Source organism: Anarrhichthys ocellatus, unplaced genomic scaffold, assembly GCF_004355925.1.
Source record: "Anarrhichthys ocellatus isolate YVR2014 unplaced genomic scaffold, GSC_Weel_1.0 scaffold80, whole genome shotgun sequence".
NCBI classification, from domain to species: Eukaryota; Metazoa; Chordata; class Actinopteri; order Perciformes; family Anarhichadidae; genus Anarrhichthys; species Anarrhichthys ocellatus.
This window is the reverse complement of record NW_022280110.1, coordinates 804190-820184: the sequence shown is the minus strand read 5'-3', so window position 1 is coordinate 820184 and position 15995 is coordinate 804190. Positions and strand designations below refer to the sequence as shown.

The 15995-nt window shown below is 46.1% G+C and overlaps 2 protein-coding genes across 4 annotated transcripts; one reads left to right on the top strand and one right to left on the bottom strand.

Annotated features, from left to right (window-relative positions):
* Positions 1-200: 200 nt before the first annotated feature.
* On the bottom strand, positions 201-11907 carry aars1 (alanyl-tRNA synthetase 1). Of its 3 annotated transcripts, none has more exons than XM_031874334.1 (20): positions 11814-11907; positions 10195-10352; positions 9894-10082; positions 8993-9138; positions 8650-8841; positions 7638-7782; positions 6909-7054; positions 6676-6784; positions 6268-6418; positions 5873-5997; positions 5287-5431; positions 5001-5179; positions 4470-4586; positions 4105-4311; positions 3679-3863; positions 2352-2460; positions 1925-2038; positions 1624-1830; positions 1176-1289; positions 201-1076 (listed from the first exon to the last, which is right to left on the bottom strand). In XM_031874334.1, the coding sequence occupies exons 2-20, from the start codon at positions 10336-10338 to the stop codon at positions 897-899; spliced, it is 2904 nt and encodes a 967-aa protein (XP_031730194.1). In that variant the 5' UTR covers positions 10339-10352; positions 11814-11907; the 3' UTR covers positions 201-896. The 3 variants fall into 3 exon arrangements, with proteins under 3 accessions (XP_031730194.1, XP_031730196.1, XP_031730195.1); XM_031874336.1 differs by having other exon boundaries at positions 4470-4583; XM_031874335.1 differs by having other exon boundaries at positions 10195-10348; positions 11814-11897.
* Positions 11908-12394: 487 nt separating this feature from the next.
* exosc6 (exosome component 6) lies at positions 12395-14673 on the top strand. The gene is made up of 2 exons (XM_031874395.1): positions 12395-12722; positions 13184-14673. Exons 1-2 carry the CDS (start codon positions 12445-12447, stop codon positions 13728-13730), a joined length of 825 nt encoding a protein of 274 aa, XP_031730255.1. The 5' UTR covers positions 12395-12444; the 3' UTR covers positions 13731-14673.
* The last annotated feature ends 1322 nt before the right edge of the window (positions 14674-15995 follow it).

Sequence of the window (15995 nt, the reverse complement as noted above, 5' to 3'; positions counted from 1 at the left end):
TAACAAATCTGCAACTGTCGAACAACGCACACAATATTCACTCTTTAAACCAAGTGTTCATAATAGATGCTCCTACAACGTACACATACATTTACACCTCAGTGCTTTTTGCTCAGTGATCCATCAAACCTCGAGTCTGCACTTTCCTCCCTGAGATTTATCACCAATACAAATATATCACACATTTGAAAGAAGCAAAGTAGACAGCAGTCGTATTTATTCCATCCTCATAACGTGACACATCTGACATGGAACAGCTACAATGATAACAGACAACATCCTGCATTCAATCGATATTAAAAGTCAGCAAATGAAGTCACACATTAATTATTGGACACGTTCATGATAATTTTATACAGTTTAATGAATTATTTATTTACTAAATTAAACCCGTTGACTTCTAACATGTCAGATAATGGCTTGTTATTTGAAAAGCAAGATACAGCTAGTGCAACCAATCACAGGAGAGAACTCTGGCTTTTGCTCACTCTGGACGGAGCCATTCGTTTTAGTCGCTTCATCTGAGCGGTGCAGTCCTGGCCGGAGGCTAAAATCGACCAAAAGCACATCTGTTTCCCTCCCTCACAAGCGTGCAACAGTGCAGTGGACGCACAGAAGTAAGATTTCTCGAATGATCGGCTGCCCTCTTTCACTTAACTGCATCAGAGGATCTCGATTTATACAGAGTGTTAATAAATGAATGAGTGACTCGGTTACTGCTGGCAGAGTGTCATCCGTCAACATAGTGAGCAAGAAACCCGGGAGCTTTGTTTTTCTAATATTTTGTGACCCAAGGGGAGAAGAAAAGAGTAGAGGAGAAAGGAAAAAGGGATGATTTCTAACTCAATTAAGACCGAACCTATGTTTTTGTTGTTGTCCTCCTCCTCTCTCTACTCTTAGTTCTCCCCCAGTTTAAGCTGTGCAAACTGGTTGGCCATCTGCAGCGCCTCCTGCAGGCACTGAATGTTCTTGCCCGTGGCCTGGGCCGACATGTCCTTGCCGCCTCCCTTGCCGTCCAGCAGGGGGCACAGCTCCTGAACCCACTCGCTGGCCTTCAGACCTCGCTTGGCCACATCCTGAGGAGAGGAAGAGCAATCAGGGTTTAAATCTGTTGATAAAATGTGGTGCGGAATTGCTGCCGGTGCACAGTTTGACTGAATGAATGACCGTGTTACCTGTGGGACTTGACACAGGCAGGTGATCTTGCCGGCGTCGGGGTCTATGGTGAAGAGCATGGCAGCGGTCTGAGGAGACTGCGACTTCAGCAGCTTCAGTGACTCGTTGAGAGCCTGAGGGAGGATAAGGAGAAAAACAAGTGAGCGAGAAGGAGGGAAAGTGTAGACACAGTGAGGGAAGAAGTAGTCTCCTAATTAGCACTATGGGTGTGTCACGGTCAGATAGCACAATATGATAAAGAATGAGACTGGCTGGGAAAATGTGCAATACTGCAGAGAAACTAGATTTTATGCGGTTTGTACTCTTCATGTAGTTTTGTATGGGATGCTGATGAAGTCTTGGGATTATAAATCTCCGCTTATATGAGCATGTAGGGTCAATTCAGAGAACACAAAAAATGCAAATGCATCATTTCAGTCCCTCTTTCAACACCATCTCGACTCTCACCTTAGCTGAGGCTCCGGTCTCCATCTCCATGACAAGCAGCGCTTGGTTCGGGCTGCTCTCTATCACCTCCTTGGTCTTCTCCAGGACTCTCTTCTGGATGTCCGCCTTGTAGTTGCGGTCCAAGTCGTCCATGGTCTTCTTCAGGCCCTTTAGGGATTCCCTCATCTCGTCCTTCTTCCACTGGGAGATCACTGCTGTGCCGATCAACTGCAGGGAGGACGGACATGTTGGCACCACAGCACAGGGTCGTTCTATTGGGATGTTCTTTGAAGCACAAAATAAGAAAAAAAAAGCCATTTACCTCCGTCATGTCGGCGATGTCTTTCTGAACGTCCTTGTTCGGGGCCGTCTGCTGCTTCACCTTGTCTCCCAGCCCGGACAAAGCCTGGAGCAGGGAATCGGCTTTCCTCTGGGCCTGATGAATGTGAATGAGACACGAGAAACAAGCTTCACTAAAGTTTCATCACTGCCTTTTTTCGACATGTCGTCCCTCAGTCTGAGACACATTTTCACTTAGTTCGGTTTTCTGTTGCGAGTGGAAAGAAAATCATTGCGACTATTTGACCATCGACACACCGCAACAAGTTATTTTCATTTCCTTTTTGATGGAAACATGCGCTGTATAAAATGTAGTTTCTTCAAAATGTTAGGTAAACTCTTTTCTGGGGATGAGCATGATGCTGGCAGCAAGCGCATGAGTGTGTGTGTGTGTGTGTGTTAGTGCTGACCTTCTGGGCCTCTGTTCCTGTCACAGCAACAATGCGGCGGATGCCCTTAGCGATGGCCTCCTCTGAGACGATGACAAACGGCGCGGCGTGACCCGAGTTCTGCAGATGGCTGCGCATAACAGAAACCAACAGCACATTACCAAAAATGTTGCACAACTATGGAGGAGGAGGAGGAGAGAAAACATTACAGAACAGCAGCAGCAGGAACAAAGTGTTCTTTAAAGTGGCTGCGGATTAAAACGACATCAAAGGCGACATTGGGAGGCACAACAAGAGTTCACTAAAGTGGAATATTTTAAAACCTGAAGCGGCATGAGCAAGCTTAGTGCAAACGTCTCCTCCAGAGCTTGAATCAGAACCACCTCAATGCGCACACAAGGGTCAGTTTCAACACCTATGCACATGAAATACAGCTTGGAAATCACTTTTGACGCAGACGGCAATCAAATCAAATGGAAAGTCTTGCAATAATCTATGCGAGAGCTGGGGTGTCTTGTCTTTCGGGTGGATTTTACAGCCCGGAGCGGACACTGTAAAAGTCAGCAGAGCGAGGCTGATCGCTGATCGGAGCTGTACTAACATGTCCTGGGCCTCATCGGCACACGGACGCTTCACCGGAAAGACTCACAAATCCAAATCACGGTTTCCACTTTACACACCGACACTGGGCAGGTCTGACACTTCGGAAAACTGTTGGCTTGGTGCAGATGCAGACATTGATTCCGAGACGACTCTACATCTTCGGGTTGATGTGGGAACATGACCTGTGATTACCAGCGACCCTTGCGTTCGCTTCATGGCAAACACACAATCAAAAACAGGAGCTCATGAAACTAAAATGCTCTCGGGTTCAAACGTTTCTTCCTGCCGTGTGCTTTGGTTCTCCTACTTTATGTGAACACGGCACTTGTTCTGCTTTGCTACGCCTTATTCTCCAACACAATAGAATTACAGCTCATCAAGGAGGAACTCTTAAATTACAGTTAGAGAAACATTGTTAAATTTAGTTTTTGCTTAAGCTATGTAGACATTTCACTGTTTAACTTCCCACATGTATGAACAAATGTACACCGTGTATGTGGCAAAATTTGTTCTCTTTAAAAAAAATAAAACTTTATATGCAAACCAACTCCTTATCTGGCATCTGACATTCGGGATTAAAAATGCTACATTCTTAAACTTGATGACGAGTTCGAAACACATTCTTTAAATTAATTGTTTTCACGCTTAATTTAACTTTATTCAGTTAAGCGGACTACGGTGCTGGTTTGCATTCCTCGTCGCAAGTCAGCGGACATGAAAAATGGAACAAAGCATCGACACTCACGTTCCCCCGCAAAACTCGATGGAGGTGAGAGAACCAGCGGTGCTCTCGGGCTTCTCCAGCAGCTCCTCGACGGGGATGCCGATGGACACGACTCGGACGGGGTCGGGGTAGGTCTCATCAAACACGGCGCGCAAGCCCTGAATGGCCTTGGCCTTTGCTAGCGGGGCGTCCATGGCGTACACCGGCTGGAGAGAGCAAAGCGCGGGAGGGAAAACACCGTCAGCTGATGGTTTGAATGGAGTCAATATTAATATGCATTAAAGGCAAGTGTGAAACTTTAATCAGGAATATTTGATTTCCTCTTCATACAAAACCTTGAGCTAGCGTCGCCACCTCCATCAAAATCAGTATCTTAAAAGAAGGCCACATATTCCCTTTTAAAGGAACTACAATCTGTTGGTGTTTCATGCTTATTCTCCCGCTGACCTTTGCTTCTTTTATCATGGCACAAGCGATCTCCTCAGTGCGGCGGACCTCCCCCGTGCTCAGGGCACCTTTAGCAGTGAAGTCAAACCGCAGGCGGTCGGGGGCCACCAGGGAGCCCCTCTGGTCTGCCTCCCCCAAAACCCCCCGCAGGGCGAAGTTCAAGATGTGCGTGGCGGTGTGGTTGCTCATGATGGGCCTGCGACGAGCCTGGAAAGACGATGTGACCAGATACTTAGATTCAATCACAGCTTCACCCAGAGGCAATAAAAACAGACCGAGCGGAGGGAAGAGGTCAGAAACTGATTTTCAATATCATGTATGTAACTTGATTCTATGGTTAAGACGTAGACTGCACGTGTTCTCACCTCATCTACGCGTAATGTAACGCGGTCTCCAACCTTCAGAACGCCATAGACCGTCCCCAGGTGAAGAACGTAACCTCCTCGAACCTGCGTGTTCTTCACCGTGAACTCCATCCGCTGCTTTGACGGGGAAGAAAGACGGGGAGACGGAATGAATGGACAGGTTGTTGTTCTGAGAAAGTTTAGTCAGAACTCTGGTGTGTTGTGTGTATTTTGTTCGAGCATTTTCTTTTTTAACTTCAAAAAGGACAATAGATAAAAGAAAATCAATTATTCTCATGTAACAGAGGGACTTTTTTCTCTTATGTTTAACACCAACTAAGTGATGGTGTCATCTCTCAAGTCAACAAATTCAGCACAAACCTGGGTATTTGACCACTGTGTCGTTTGGTAAAATACTCTGACTCTTTTTAACACCTCCTGCCTGATGATGCTTTTACAAAAACACTCTCAAACCAGCATCAGCGGAGCTCGTGCCGAGAAGCACCCGTCTCCACTTTTTGTCATAGTTTCCTTGATTTGCGTTTCACTTACGTCCCCCGTGCTGTCGTCCTCTCGAACCATGTAGCCCTCGTCGAATGTCTGCCCGCCCTGCTCGGCGTAGAAGGACGTCTGGTCGAGCAGCACGCCGCACTCCTGACCCGTGGTCACGCTGTCGCAGAAGGCGCGGTCGCAACGCAGGGCCTGCACCGTGGCCGAGGGCTGCTCAAACTCTATAGACACGCGGGGGGGCGGGGGGGGTTAGTGCACGGATGTCCTGAAAACACAGCCGCATCAGGTGGACTGAAAAGTCTGCATGGTGAGCGTGCGGATCACTGACTGTAGTTGCCGGTTTCCTCGGAGGTGTATTTGTATTTGGAGGAGTCGTCTGTGGCGGGTGTGTTCTTGTTCCTCAGCTCCTCGATGGCGTAGATGTCCAACATGATGTGGTCCACGTCTCCTGCGCCCTTGCCCTGGGACTTTAACTACACGGGAACACATGCCCAGCTTAGTGGACTTAGAAACCTCTTAATTAATGACACATTCATTGACAAACTGACAATATTACTGCATAAATAAAGCAACTGATAGTGGTTTTCTTTAGTGCCAGTATGTATCAAGACAGTTAGTTCATTGATGTGTTGTACAGCAGTCATAGGATACAGTTCCCCCAAAAAATAAATCGGACAACAACAGCTTATCACAGCGCTGTCCAGTAAGAGAGGGTTTATTTAAAAACAGCAGGTGCACAGCTGCTGATTCTGACTTACAGTGCGATACTGGAGAACGCTGACACAAGGTAAAATGGTGTTCCCACGGGAGTGGAAACAAAACACTGCTCAGTGGAGTTTCCCCTCGCAGAGCAGTCAAGGACAACAATTCAAACAGTAAGAAAGTTTCCTTCCCCTCTCCCTCCATCTCCTCACCTGTGCAGCCTTCTTCTCCTCCTCGAAGGCAGCGATGTCCACCGCCATGCCTTTCTCCTCTGCGATGAGGGAGGTCAGGTCCAGGGGGAAGCCGTATGTGTCATACAACAGCCATGCTGTGTCACCTGGACGCAGAGAGGGGGTGAAAAAAAAAAGCTGCTTGATATGTCTGTCTGAAGCAGTAATGCTCAAAGACTCCTCGAGTCAAACAGAAAACCAGGGATCAAAGAGCAAAGAGATAAGGGTGGTGAGGAGTCACATGACTTTTAGAAAACAAAACATGTTAAGATGAAATGTTTTAAAACCCTTCCAACACATGATATCCAACAGCAAACCTGAACTCTTTCCACGTGTGCACATGCAAGCGGCAAAGCTTCCCTTCACCTGCCTCTCACCTGGAATGGTCTTGCTGTCTCCCAGACTCATGATCTTCCTATCAAGGATACGGCGCCCTCTGCTGAGGGTTTTGAGGAACTGCTCCTCCTCCTCGTTAATGATGTCCTTCACCACTTCTGGGTCTTTCTTCAGCTCCGGGAAGGCATTGCCCTGGAGGTGTGAGAGTGAAAGAAGATGGGGACACGTTAAAAGAGGGAACGTAGAGAGTGGGTCACCTCAGTCCTGACAATTGTGCTGCTATAACGCATAGAGTTGGTGGGTATCATTTTATATACAAGTAGTGCCAGGAGACATATCAGTGCTAACCCTTTGTCCACTTTAACAGTTCATTAAATGAGAAAACACTTGCTGAGGCCATTACCAGATAATAAAAAAAAAAAAAAAAAAAAAAAAAAAGTTGTTCTCACCAGGGAATCGACCACCACATCCACCAGAGTGGCAAAAAAGCCTCTCTGAGCTCCCAGCTTCTCGTGAGAGTAACGGACGGCGCGACGCAGGATCCTCCGCAACACGTAGCTGAGCATGACGGAAACAGCGAAACATCACAATGAGGTGTGAAAAAAAATGCTGCGTTCAAAGCCACGCTGTCTTGAAATATATCATCTGTAATCACAAACTACAGGACACTCCAATGTCTCACCCTCTTCCTGTGTTGTCAGGCCGGCCGCCGTCTGATAGGGCGATGGTGATGGTGCGGGCGTGGTCGGCCAGCACGCGGTAGGCCATGTCAATACCGTCACAATCCTCGGCGCCCACTTTACCGGTGTACGGTCGAGCACCTGTACCCTGAAACAAAACACAACAACTCTGTCTGTCCAGCAGCAAGCAAAAACACAACTCTCCTGGAGAGTTAGGCCCCACTGATGAACACACATTGTTTGTGTAGTGTCAAAACAATGGGAGCAGGTTAGAAATATGCTACTGTTTGGGTTATTGTTGGTCAGTGTAAACACGAGTGCCTGTGGGGCGTTTGCTTGGAGTTCCTGTTACTTTCAGGCTTGTGTGACCAAATGTGTAAGTCTGTTTGCTTCTGTAGTAATACGTCTGTGACCAACAGCGTCTCTCAAGATTTAAAAAGATTCTCTGCACTCTAGCTGTGATGTCACCCACTCTCAGCAGCCCTATACTAAAAAGATATCAAAAAGCTGACTTGTACTTAAATAGTGCAAGGCCTTTCGAGCATTTCGAGGTAGCTTTAAGAGAATTTGAAAATGTCTCCCATTGTAAGAAAATGTTTTTAAAAAAGCGTAATATTTTTCAAAAGTACATATCTGAATAATCTGGATCACAATAGTGTGTGTGCTGCTGAATTCAGCATTCACACACCCGACAGGTGAGATGTTGCTGCACTTGGGGTGCGTTTCAGTACCTTCTGAATGGCTTCAAAGTACGGGACGAAGAGGTCAGTGTCATAGTTGGACATCTTGTTCTGCAGCACGGACACCAGGCGCTCCAGGCCCATCCCTGTGTCGATGCTCTTCTTGGGCAGGGGCTTCAGCTCGGTCTCTGACTCTCTGCGCAGGGTGGACCGAGAAGCAAGCGTTAAAAACACACAGTCACTGAGTAAGCACTTTTGACGAGGCCGCCTCATCAAAAGTGCCTTGGTTTTTTTCACAAGGGAGGATCATACAGTTTTGTTCAGTTCACGTCAAACATTGAATTATTTTGGATACGAGAAATTATTCTGCTTTTTATCCCGACACCATTTCTTTCCTGGGTCACACATTTTAAACCTTTTCAGAAACCAGATTAGTTTACACGGCCAAGTGGTCAGATTTCTTCATTTGTTGAACATGTACTGCACATACAATAGCAAGGACTGTGAAGAGGTGTGGAGAGACGGTGAGTACGTATGATTCAGTAGTTGCTCTGCATAGTGTACAAAACAGATGACAATAAAACAAAGGTGTGTCCAAATTCCAACAACACCTGATCTAAATTTATGATTGGGTGTAGTTTATGATCACAAAGCTTATGATCAGTTGAACGCTCTTCATATAACTCACTGATCTGGATAGCTGTGAACCGGACAGCCGTGAGGCGTTAGACAGGAGGTGTAAGCAAATGCAATGAAGCAGAAGGATTCAACATTTATCCCACAAGACATCAAAACTAATGGTGTTTTATTTTAGAACAACTGTAAGTAATCTTGGTGCTGATGTGTGATTCATTGCACCAGTTTGACCAGAAAACCTCTGACCATAATGCTGTCAGACACTTATAACAATCTGAGCCCGTCAGTGGCAAAAACTAGCATTTTCAGTGGACATTCTGCAAGGAATTGCATTGAAGATTTACCGATACTCTGATTATTGGCTGTCTCTGTGTGTGTGTGTGTGTGTGTGTGTGTGTGTGTGTGTGTGTCTCTTTTCTTCCGTTACCTGTTGAACTGGATGAACACCAGGTTCCAGACCTCCAGGACATTGGGATCGTCCATGTTCACCAGGTGAGCGGCGTCCCTCCCTCCGATGCGGTCGTAGTGGATCTCACTGCAGGGGCCGCAGGGCCCGGTGTCCCCCATCTCCCAGAAGTTGTCCTTCATACTGCCCGGCAGCACGCGAGCCTCATCCACCCTGAGAGGAACACAGCGAGCAGGGAGAGAGGGGGGGCGGGGGATTCAATTAAATTGGTAAAAAAATGCAGTTGTGTGACAATTAGGACCTGTACAAATGCCTTCATCTGGTGCGTACATCGACACATCTCTAGTTCACAAGCTAGGCTCACCCCAGGTCGATCCAGATCTGTTTGCACTCCAGGTCCGGCTCCAGACCCGCGTCGGGTTGACCCCCGAAGTAGGTGACGTACAGACGCTCTATGGAAATACCGAACTCCTGGGTCAGCAGCTCCAAGGCCATCTTACAGGCCAGGTGCTGGAGGGGCAGGTGGGAAGAGGTCGAATGAGCAGAGGGAAGAACGAGACGAGACGCGAGAGGACAACGAGACAGAAAAGTTCAACAAGTGAAAAAACTGGTTCATATGATAATCATGATTAAAAATCAATTCTTGCACATGAAGCAAGTTCTTTAACGGTTTCCCCTCGTTGAATCAGCCATGTCGACGGCACAGAAAAGACCATTTTTGGATCTTTGCTGCGAAAAAGAAACTTGACGTGACTGAAAACTTTACAATTCCCTACCACGGCTAAAATCCTGTATCGACTCAGCAGAAATAAACTTGTAGCTACATTAGACCATGTTTCTCCACACATACTCGGCCACAGTAAAAGCAAATCTGTAGCTTACCGCTTTATCTTCAAGTCAAAATGAAGGGCACTGCAGCAGATAGAAGGTGCAAGTGGAGCTAGACCAATAAGTCTGCAAGACTGATATATCAGTCAATATTAGCTAATTGCAGATAAATCAGTATTGTTGCACATGATACAGAAAACTAGGTGTGAGGTCATTTAGAAACTGAATGTAGTGATAAGTAGAGTTTCCAACTGTACATTTTAACAAAAAAATAAATGAAATAAAATTGAAGGGATCTGTAAGTTATGTGTTGAATAAAAATATGAAAAGAAAACACCTATATCGTTATGAAACATCAATATTGGTATCTGCCTCAAAATGCCAATGTCAGTCATATCATTGCTGTACGGTGGCTGAAAAGTATGACAGCGTAGTACCTTAAAGTAGTCTCCAAAGGACCAGGACCCCAGCATCTCGAAGAAGGTGTGGTGGTAGACGTCTTTGCCCACATCGTCCAGGTCGTTGTGTTTGCCTCCTGCCCGGATACACTTTTGGGTGTTGGTGGCACGCAACAGCCTGGCCATAGGGTGGGACGGGTCGATGGTGTTGAGGAAGATGGGCTTGAACTAAGACGACGCGGCACAAAAAGCAAATTTGTGAGCCGTCGAGAATCTCGGAATTGCAGCAAAAAAAGCAGTGGGTAGGTATGAAAAAAGAGGCGCACGGGTGTTCGGTTACCTGGTTCATGCCAGCGTTGGCGAAAAGCAGCGTGGGGTCGTCCAGCGGGACGGTGGCCGACGAGTGGACGTACTTGTGCTCATGGCGACGGAAGAAGTCGATGAACTTCTCGCGGATTTCAGCTGCACTCAAAGAGGAGTCCATTCTGAATCAGCTGTCTGAACAAAAAATTCACAAAAATGAATACTGTACAATTCAGCTCCATGTCCAGTTCACTTGTTGTGGGACCCTGAACCTTAATTACATTATTGTAATTTCTCAGTTGCTTTTTCAGAAGAGTTATTATAACTATTATTTAGTTGTACGCAGATGAGAACATGTTGAAGTCTTTATATCTGTACAGTATTTGTCAACAGTTAAACAGCAGCTCATAGAAGCAGTTGGCCTATTAGTTAAACGCTTATATCTGCTTACAACTACCTAATAGTGTGTTACAAACCGATATGTGTCTTTAATATGTGGGTTAACATAAAGCAATAGGAGCAGCCGGTAAAGAAGCAATTCTGGGGTCATGTCACCGAAAACTAAAGCCATTAAGGATTTCAAGGATCTGAATTCAATTAAACATGTTTTTGTTTTGGTCTTATAACCAAGCACCATAGCTACAATACCAATGATGTCTATAATTAAAAGGCAGCACATTCCCATCAGTGGACTCATTCGTAAACAAGTTAGCAAAGGAAACCACACAGCCGATGCCGTCGGCTCTCTGGGGCCAGCGAGCAGACAGAAACAGCCTCCGTCCCCATCCGGACTACCAAACCACCCCGCTGGCAACGAGGGAAAGTGGACACCTTGGGGTGATGGGACGGAAACTTTGGTCTCTGTGAAGAACAGACTGTTGGTGTATTGTAAAAAAATAAATGAAAATAATTGCTCCTTGTGATGAAGATGAGACCCAACAAAGGACACATGGGAGGGACAGCAAACAGGATACAATAACTGACAACAGGAGAATACAGTGACAACAGGGACAGTCGTGCACTTTTAAGGATGCAAATAAGGATGAACACAATTATTCTCATCTGTAATCACGTGACTGACAAAGACCTCGGGTGGGTTTTAAGTTCTGAAGCCAACATCTTGACGAGTTAAACTCCACGTCAGTCAGTCGAGCAGCTCCGTGCTTCTCAAAAACAGTGACTTTCCATTGGGGAGGTCCACAAATGACTAAAATGAGTTGTATCCGCAGGTGTAACATGACGTCTCAGAGGGTTAATTTTCTTTCCTCCTGCTGACTAAAATAAGTTCCCCCAGGTCACCTTCGCACCTCCGCTGTAAACAAGTGCTTCAGAAATCGTTGCCACAAAATACTGCAAGTCATGGTGAATTATATCTACAGAGTGAATATTCACACCCCCTCTCCAGGCTTCAAAATAAACCTCTCGACGGTGTTCATTCATTCATTCAAAAGCCGTAATGCAGCATTATCTGACCGTCGGACGGTTGTAATCTGGCAGAGGCGAACTAGCTCGACGAGCTGACGTTAGCAAAGGAAATGGTAGCCAGAGCAGGCTCCCTCTGTAGAGACAGATTTCAGCCCACAACTCTAACAGAAAATCTTCTTTAGCGAATGTCACGGTACACTTTAAACATTTTAAGCAAAGGATAATACTCACAGAGGTCGCAATTCTCGCAGAATGAATCAGTTACTGCTCCCTGACACACTGCTGTAGCCCACGCTGCTCGACGTAAAAGGAAAGTTGACACGCCCATGGCAGCCGCCCATTGGCCCGTCCGCACCGGTACGTTGGAAGGTGAAGTTTTTATTGGACGAGCCTGCTGTCAATCTCAGCCGAGCCCGCTTCATGAATGGTACAAACTTCCTTGGTTTGGCTGATGCAATGCAACAGACATCGGTGTTGATGAGGGTGTCAATAAATATGTTTGATCCGCTTGATAAAAATAAAGAAATGGTTGTGCACATGTTTGTAAATATAAATTTACATTAAAATGTCTTGTCAATGATAGTTTCAGAGCGTTAGTTTGGGTGTTTAGGTTCTGGCCAAGTCGCCATGAGATGTACCAAGAGTTATGTAATAATTTGTGATTTTGTGACATAATAATGATAGTGAAATATCACTCATTGTTATTGCAGCAGCACATCATATTTGTTTTTATCACTGATGTAGTTCCCTTCACTACCACGCAATAGCGGAACCTTTATTCGACTTGCTGTGTTTCCTGGGGACAGGATTTGTGCCGGACTTGTTCAGACGCTGCTCATTTTGCACCGAACTTCCATGCGCCATGCCGACTGACACCAAACGTGTACGCGGCCCAGAAGCGTCTCAGAGCCCGTCTCTGTTTTTGTGCAAACCTGCGGCCGTTCTTCCCTCGCGCGGCCCGAGAGCGGACGGTCGTCAGCGGGACCAAGTGGACGTGCGGCCCGTGTTTGTCCGGTGCGGGCTGGTGAGCCAGGCCAAAGGCTCCGCGTACATCGAGGCTGGGAACACCAAGTTGATGTGCTGCGTTTACGGCCCCAGAGAAACGGAGCGGAAAGATGAGACCGATATGAAATGTGGAAGGTATGTAGGGATTTCATTCATGTATTTATTTGATTTCGCTTTATTAATCTAGAGACTTACACATTCTGCCTGAATTCATAAGCAGTAACACTCGGTTTTGTACGAGGAGCAGCTTATGTTAGCTGAATGTTGACGTTAGCTCACATTAGCAACCTTCAGATAGTCGGTTCAAGTATTCAACAGAAGTTAAATACTCGTGCTTAAAATATGAACTTATTTCCAACGTTGTACAAAAGATAAAATAAACCACCAGCGTTACCACTAATAATGCTTTCACATATGCCATTTTCAATCATGCAAGTCTGTCAACTGAGTTTAGCCAGGTTTGCCCTCAAGCATCTGCATCCCTACTTATACTATGCATTTGAAGTGGACACTGGTGTTTGTGACTGGGTTCTACAGGAAGAGAGTACATGAAGACAACAAAGCTTTATTATAATAGTATTTCTCTGTGTATCCAGGTTGACTACTGACATGCGCTTCGCTCCATTCTCCTGCCCGGAGAGGGGCTCCTGGATTCAGGGGAGCCAGGACAAGGACCTCTCCCTGATGCTGCACGAGAGTCTGCAGCCAGCCGTGTGCCTCCACAAATACCCCCGCTCTCAGGTCGAGGTCAACGTGATGGTTCTGGAGAACAGCGGTTCTGTTCTGGCCCACGCGGTCACGTGCGCTTCTCTCGCCCTCGCGGACGCAGGGATCGAAATGTACGATCTGGTGCTCGGCTGTTCCATACACCAGGATGGCGCCTCTTACGTGGTCGACCCTTCTTACGCGGAGGAAAACAGCTGCGGCTCAGTCAGCGGCGAGAACCAGGGCGGTCTGACCGTCGCCTTCCTCCCCAGCCTGAACCAGATTTCTGGGCTGCAGTCGGATGGAGAAATGGCCGAAGAGACTCTGACAGCCGGGGTGCGGACCTGCATTGAGGGATGCTATAAACTGTACCCGGTCATCCAACAAGCCCTGTCCAGGGCTGTGCGCAGGGCTGCACCCCCACCGTCAGAGAGCTGAGAGACGCTCTAACCCAATAACTGCTCAGTTCATAGCTTTTCTATTTTACAATTTCCAGTCCTTACTTTGAGAACGTAACCTATGTTTGCTGTTATGTTCTTGAAATGGAAATGTTGAAGATAGTGTTTTGTATTAAATCATTTGTCAATGCGCTTATATGGTCCATTCTGTATCTGGGTTATGAAACTTCTAATTTGCCTGACATTTGGGAAGGAGAACACACTTTGTAGGTTGGATTAATGAGGTTGCTCATCTGGGATGGTTCCTGAATGTATTGTCATGGTGCAAACTACTAAGTGGAAAATAACTAAAGAAATGCACTCGTGTGAAAATTGGCAGACATATAAACATAAGATCTCCATCTCAGCTGTTGTTCTGCCATCAGCTATGCAGGAGTTGCTGTGTTGTCATTTGACCTCAATGCCACTAGAGGTCCCCCTACCTACGGTCCAGTCACCCATTGGCTTGTGGGTATTGGTTCTGACAATTTTTTTTTTTTTTTAACAATGTAGGTTTTATATTTTGTAAAATTTCCTCAAGCCAAGAAAAGCTTTTTTTTTTTTTTTTTTTTTTTTTATAAATGTATGTGATGTCATCACAATGTTAACTACTGTGCAGTGGGCTGCATACCCCATGTTTCACAATTTAGAAATAAAATAGTAGTCATCACAATTGCACATTTGTTTTCCTCTAAAGTGAGTAGATACCACATTAGACACAAAGGACTCATATTTTATTCATCATTTTTTTGGTCTCACACCAATAGGCACCAAGCCACAATCTAAATGCCTCCTATGCACTGGCAACACCCTTAACCCCATTCCATGAAGAAGGATTGTATCTCCTGTATCAGTCTTTTTCTGAAAAACAACAAAACGGACTCCTGAACATAGGAGTTGAGAGCACCCGTATCCCTCAAAATCTTAACAGGTACTTTAGTGTCACTAACTTAGTGTCCTGCTTCCAGTGGTCCACCTCACAGCAGTAATTTCAGACTTCCCCGGGGCCCCCTTACCTAGAAAACCCCCAAACCGAACAGAGGACTCCACACCACCACCTTTGTGAAACACATGCTCACCGGGCAAGCTCTTATGAATGAGTACATACTCATCAGCCAATCCCGCAGCCTGAGTGGCAGTTGTAACCTTACCCTCAGATATGTGGCAACTCGACTGGGCAAAGAGTTCTTAAACCGGTTCCAAGAAGACCAAATGGCACAGGTGAAATCTTCAGGAGCGGACCTTTAACGCAACGACCCCTCAGAGCAACAAAATCCTCTACACCCGTCATAGGTGTTGCCCAGGTCAACTAGTGAACAAAAGAGACGATATGTCCCCCAAATTAATGTGGAAGCCCCCCCTCTACCTCAACTGCCTACCCCAAACTAAACTACCTCACTGAAACATTTAACCAGTAGCCCCCCCCCCAAGCAAGCTGGTTACTCACCTGAAAGCTCTGGATGTGGCCCCAAGACGACTGCTCTGACCACATTAAAAAAACAAACGGACAACGTTGCTATACCCACCTAGGGACACTCCACAAAAGCCAAAACTTGAACACAGTAGAGGACCATGCAATCACTGCTGAAGGCTCACACCTGTCCACTCGTGTCAACACGGCCGACTTCTCCCGACTGCAAGAGCAACAACACCAAGCGATCAAATCAACTTTCCTATCCAAAATGCATCCCCGAAACACAGGGTGTGCCGTACCGTAACCTTTAACATGTGGACGGACGAGGCCCCACTTGTTCTCACTAACCAGGCCGCACGGCCATGACAAAAGAGGGAGATGCACACAACCAAGCCGATTAACACATTGTTCATTCATTTAAAGTCAACATTAAAGGAAAGCTTAAACTAACTGCGGCTTGTGGAGTCAGCGAGTTCAGCAGTGTAGGTGGGTGCACGAGTGGAAACGTGTGTATGCGATGTTGTATGATGTAGAAACACGATCCAAAAGAACCAAATGGGTGTCTCAGAGAGGAGAGAGCTCCCAGAGGGGTTTTAAGAAAGTGCACTGGCACTTACATTCATTCTGATGTCTCATATAATAAATATTTGTTTTTGCCATTTTGGATCAAACGGGTTTAAGGTTTAAAAAATGCCAAATAGATTGTCTTAGCTCTGTAGAATCTGAAATGTATAACTCTGAAAACATCTCGATTTCAGTCAGCGCTCAAAATTAGTTTTTTGACACCGAAGGAAGTTTTTGAATATTTAGCTCTGATATATGGATTTAAGGCATTACTTTCCTGTCCAATAC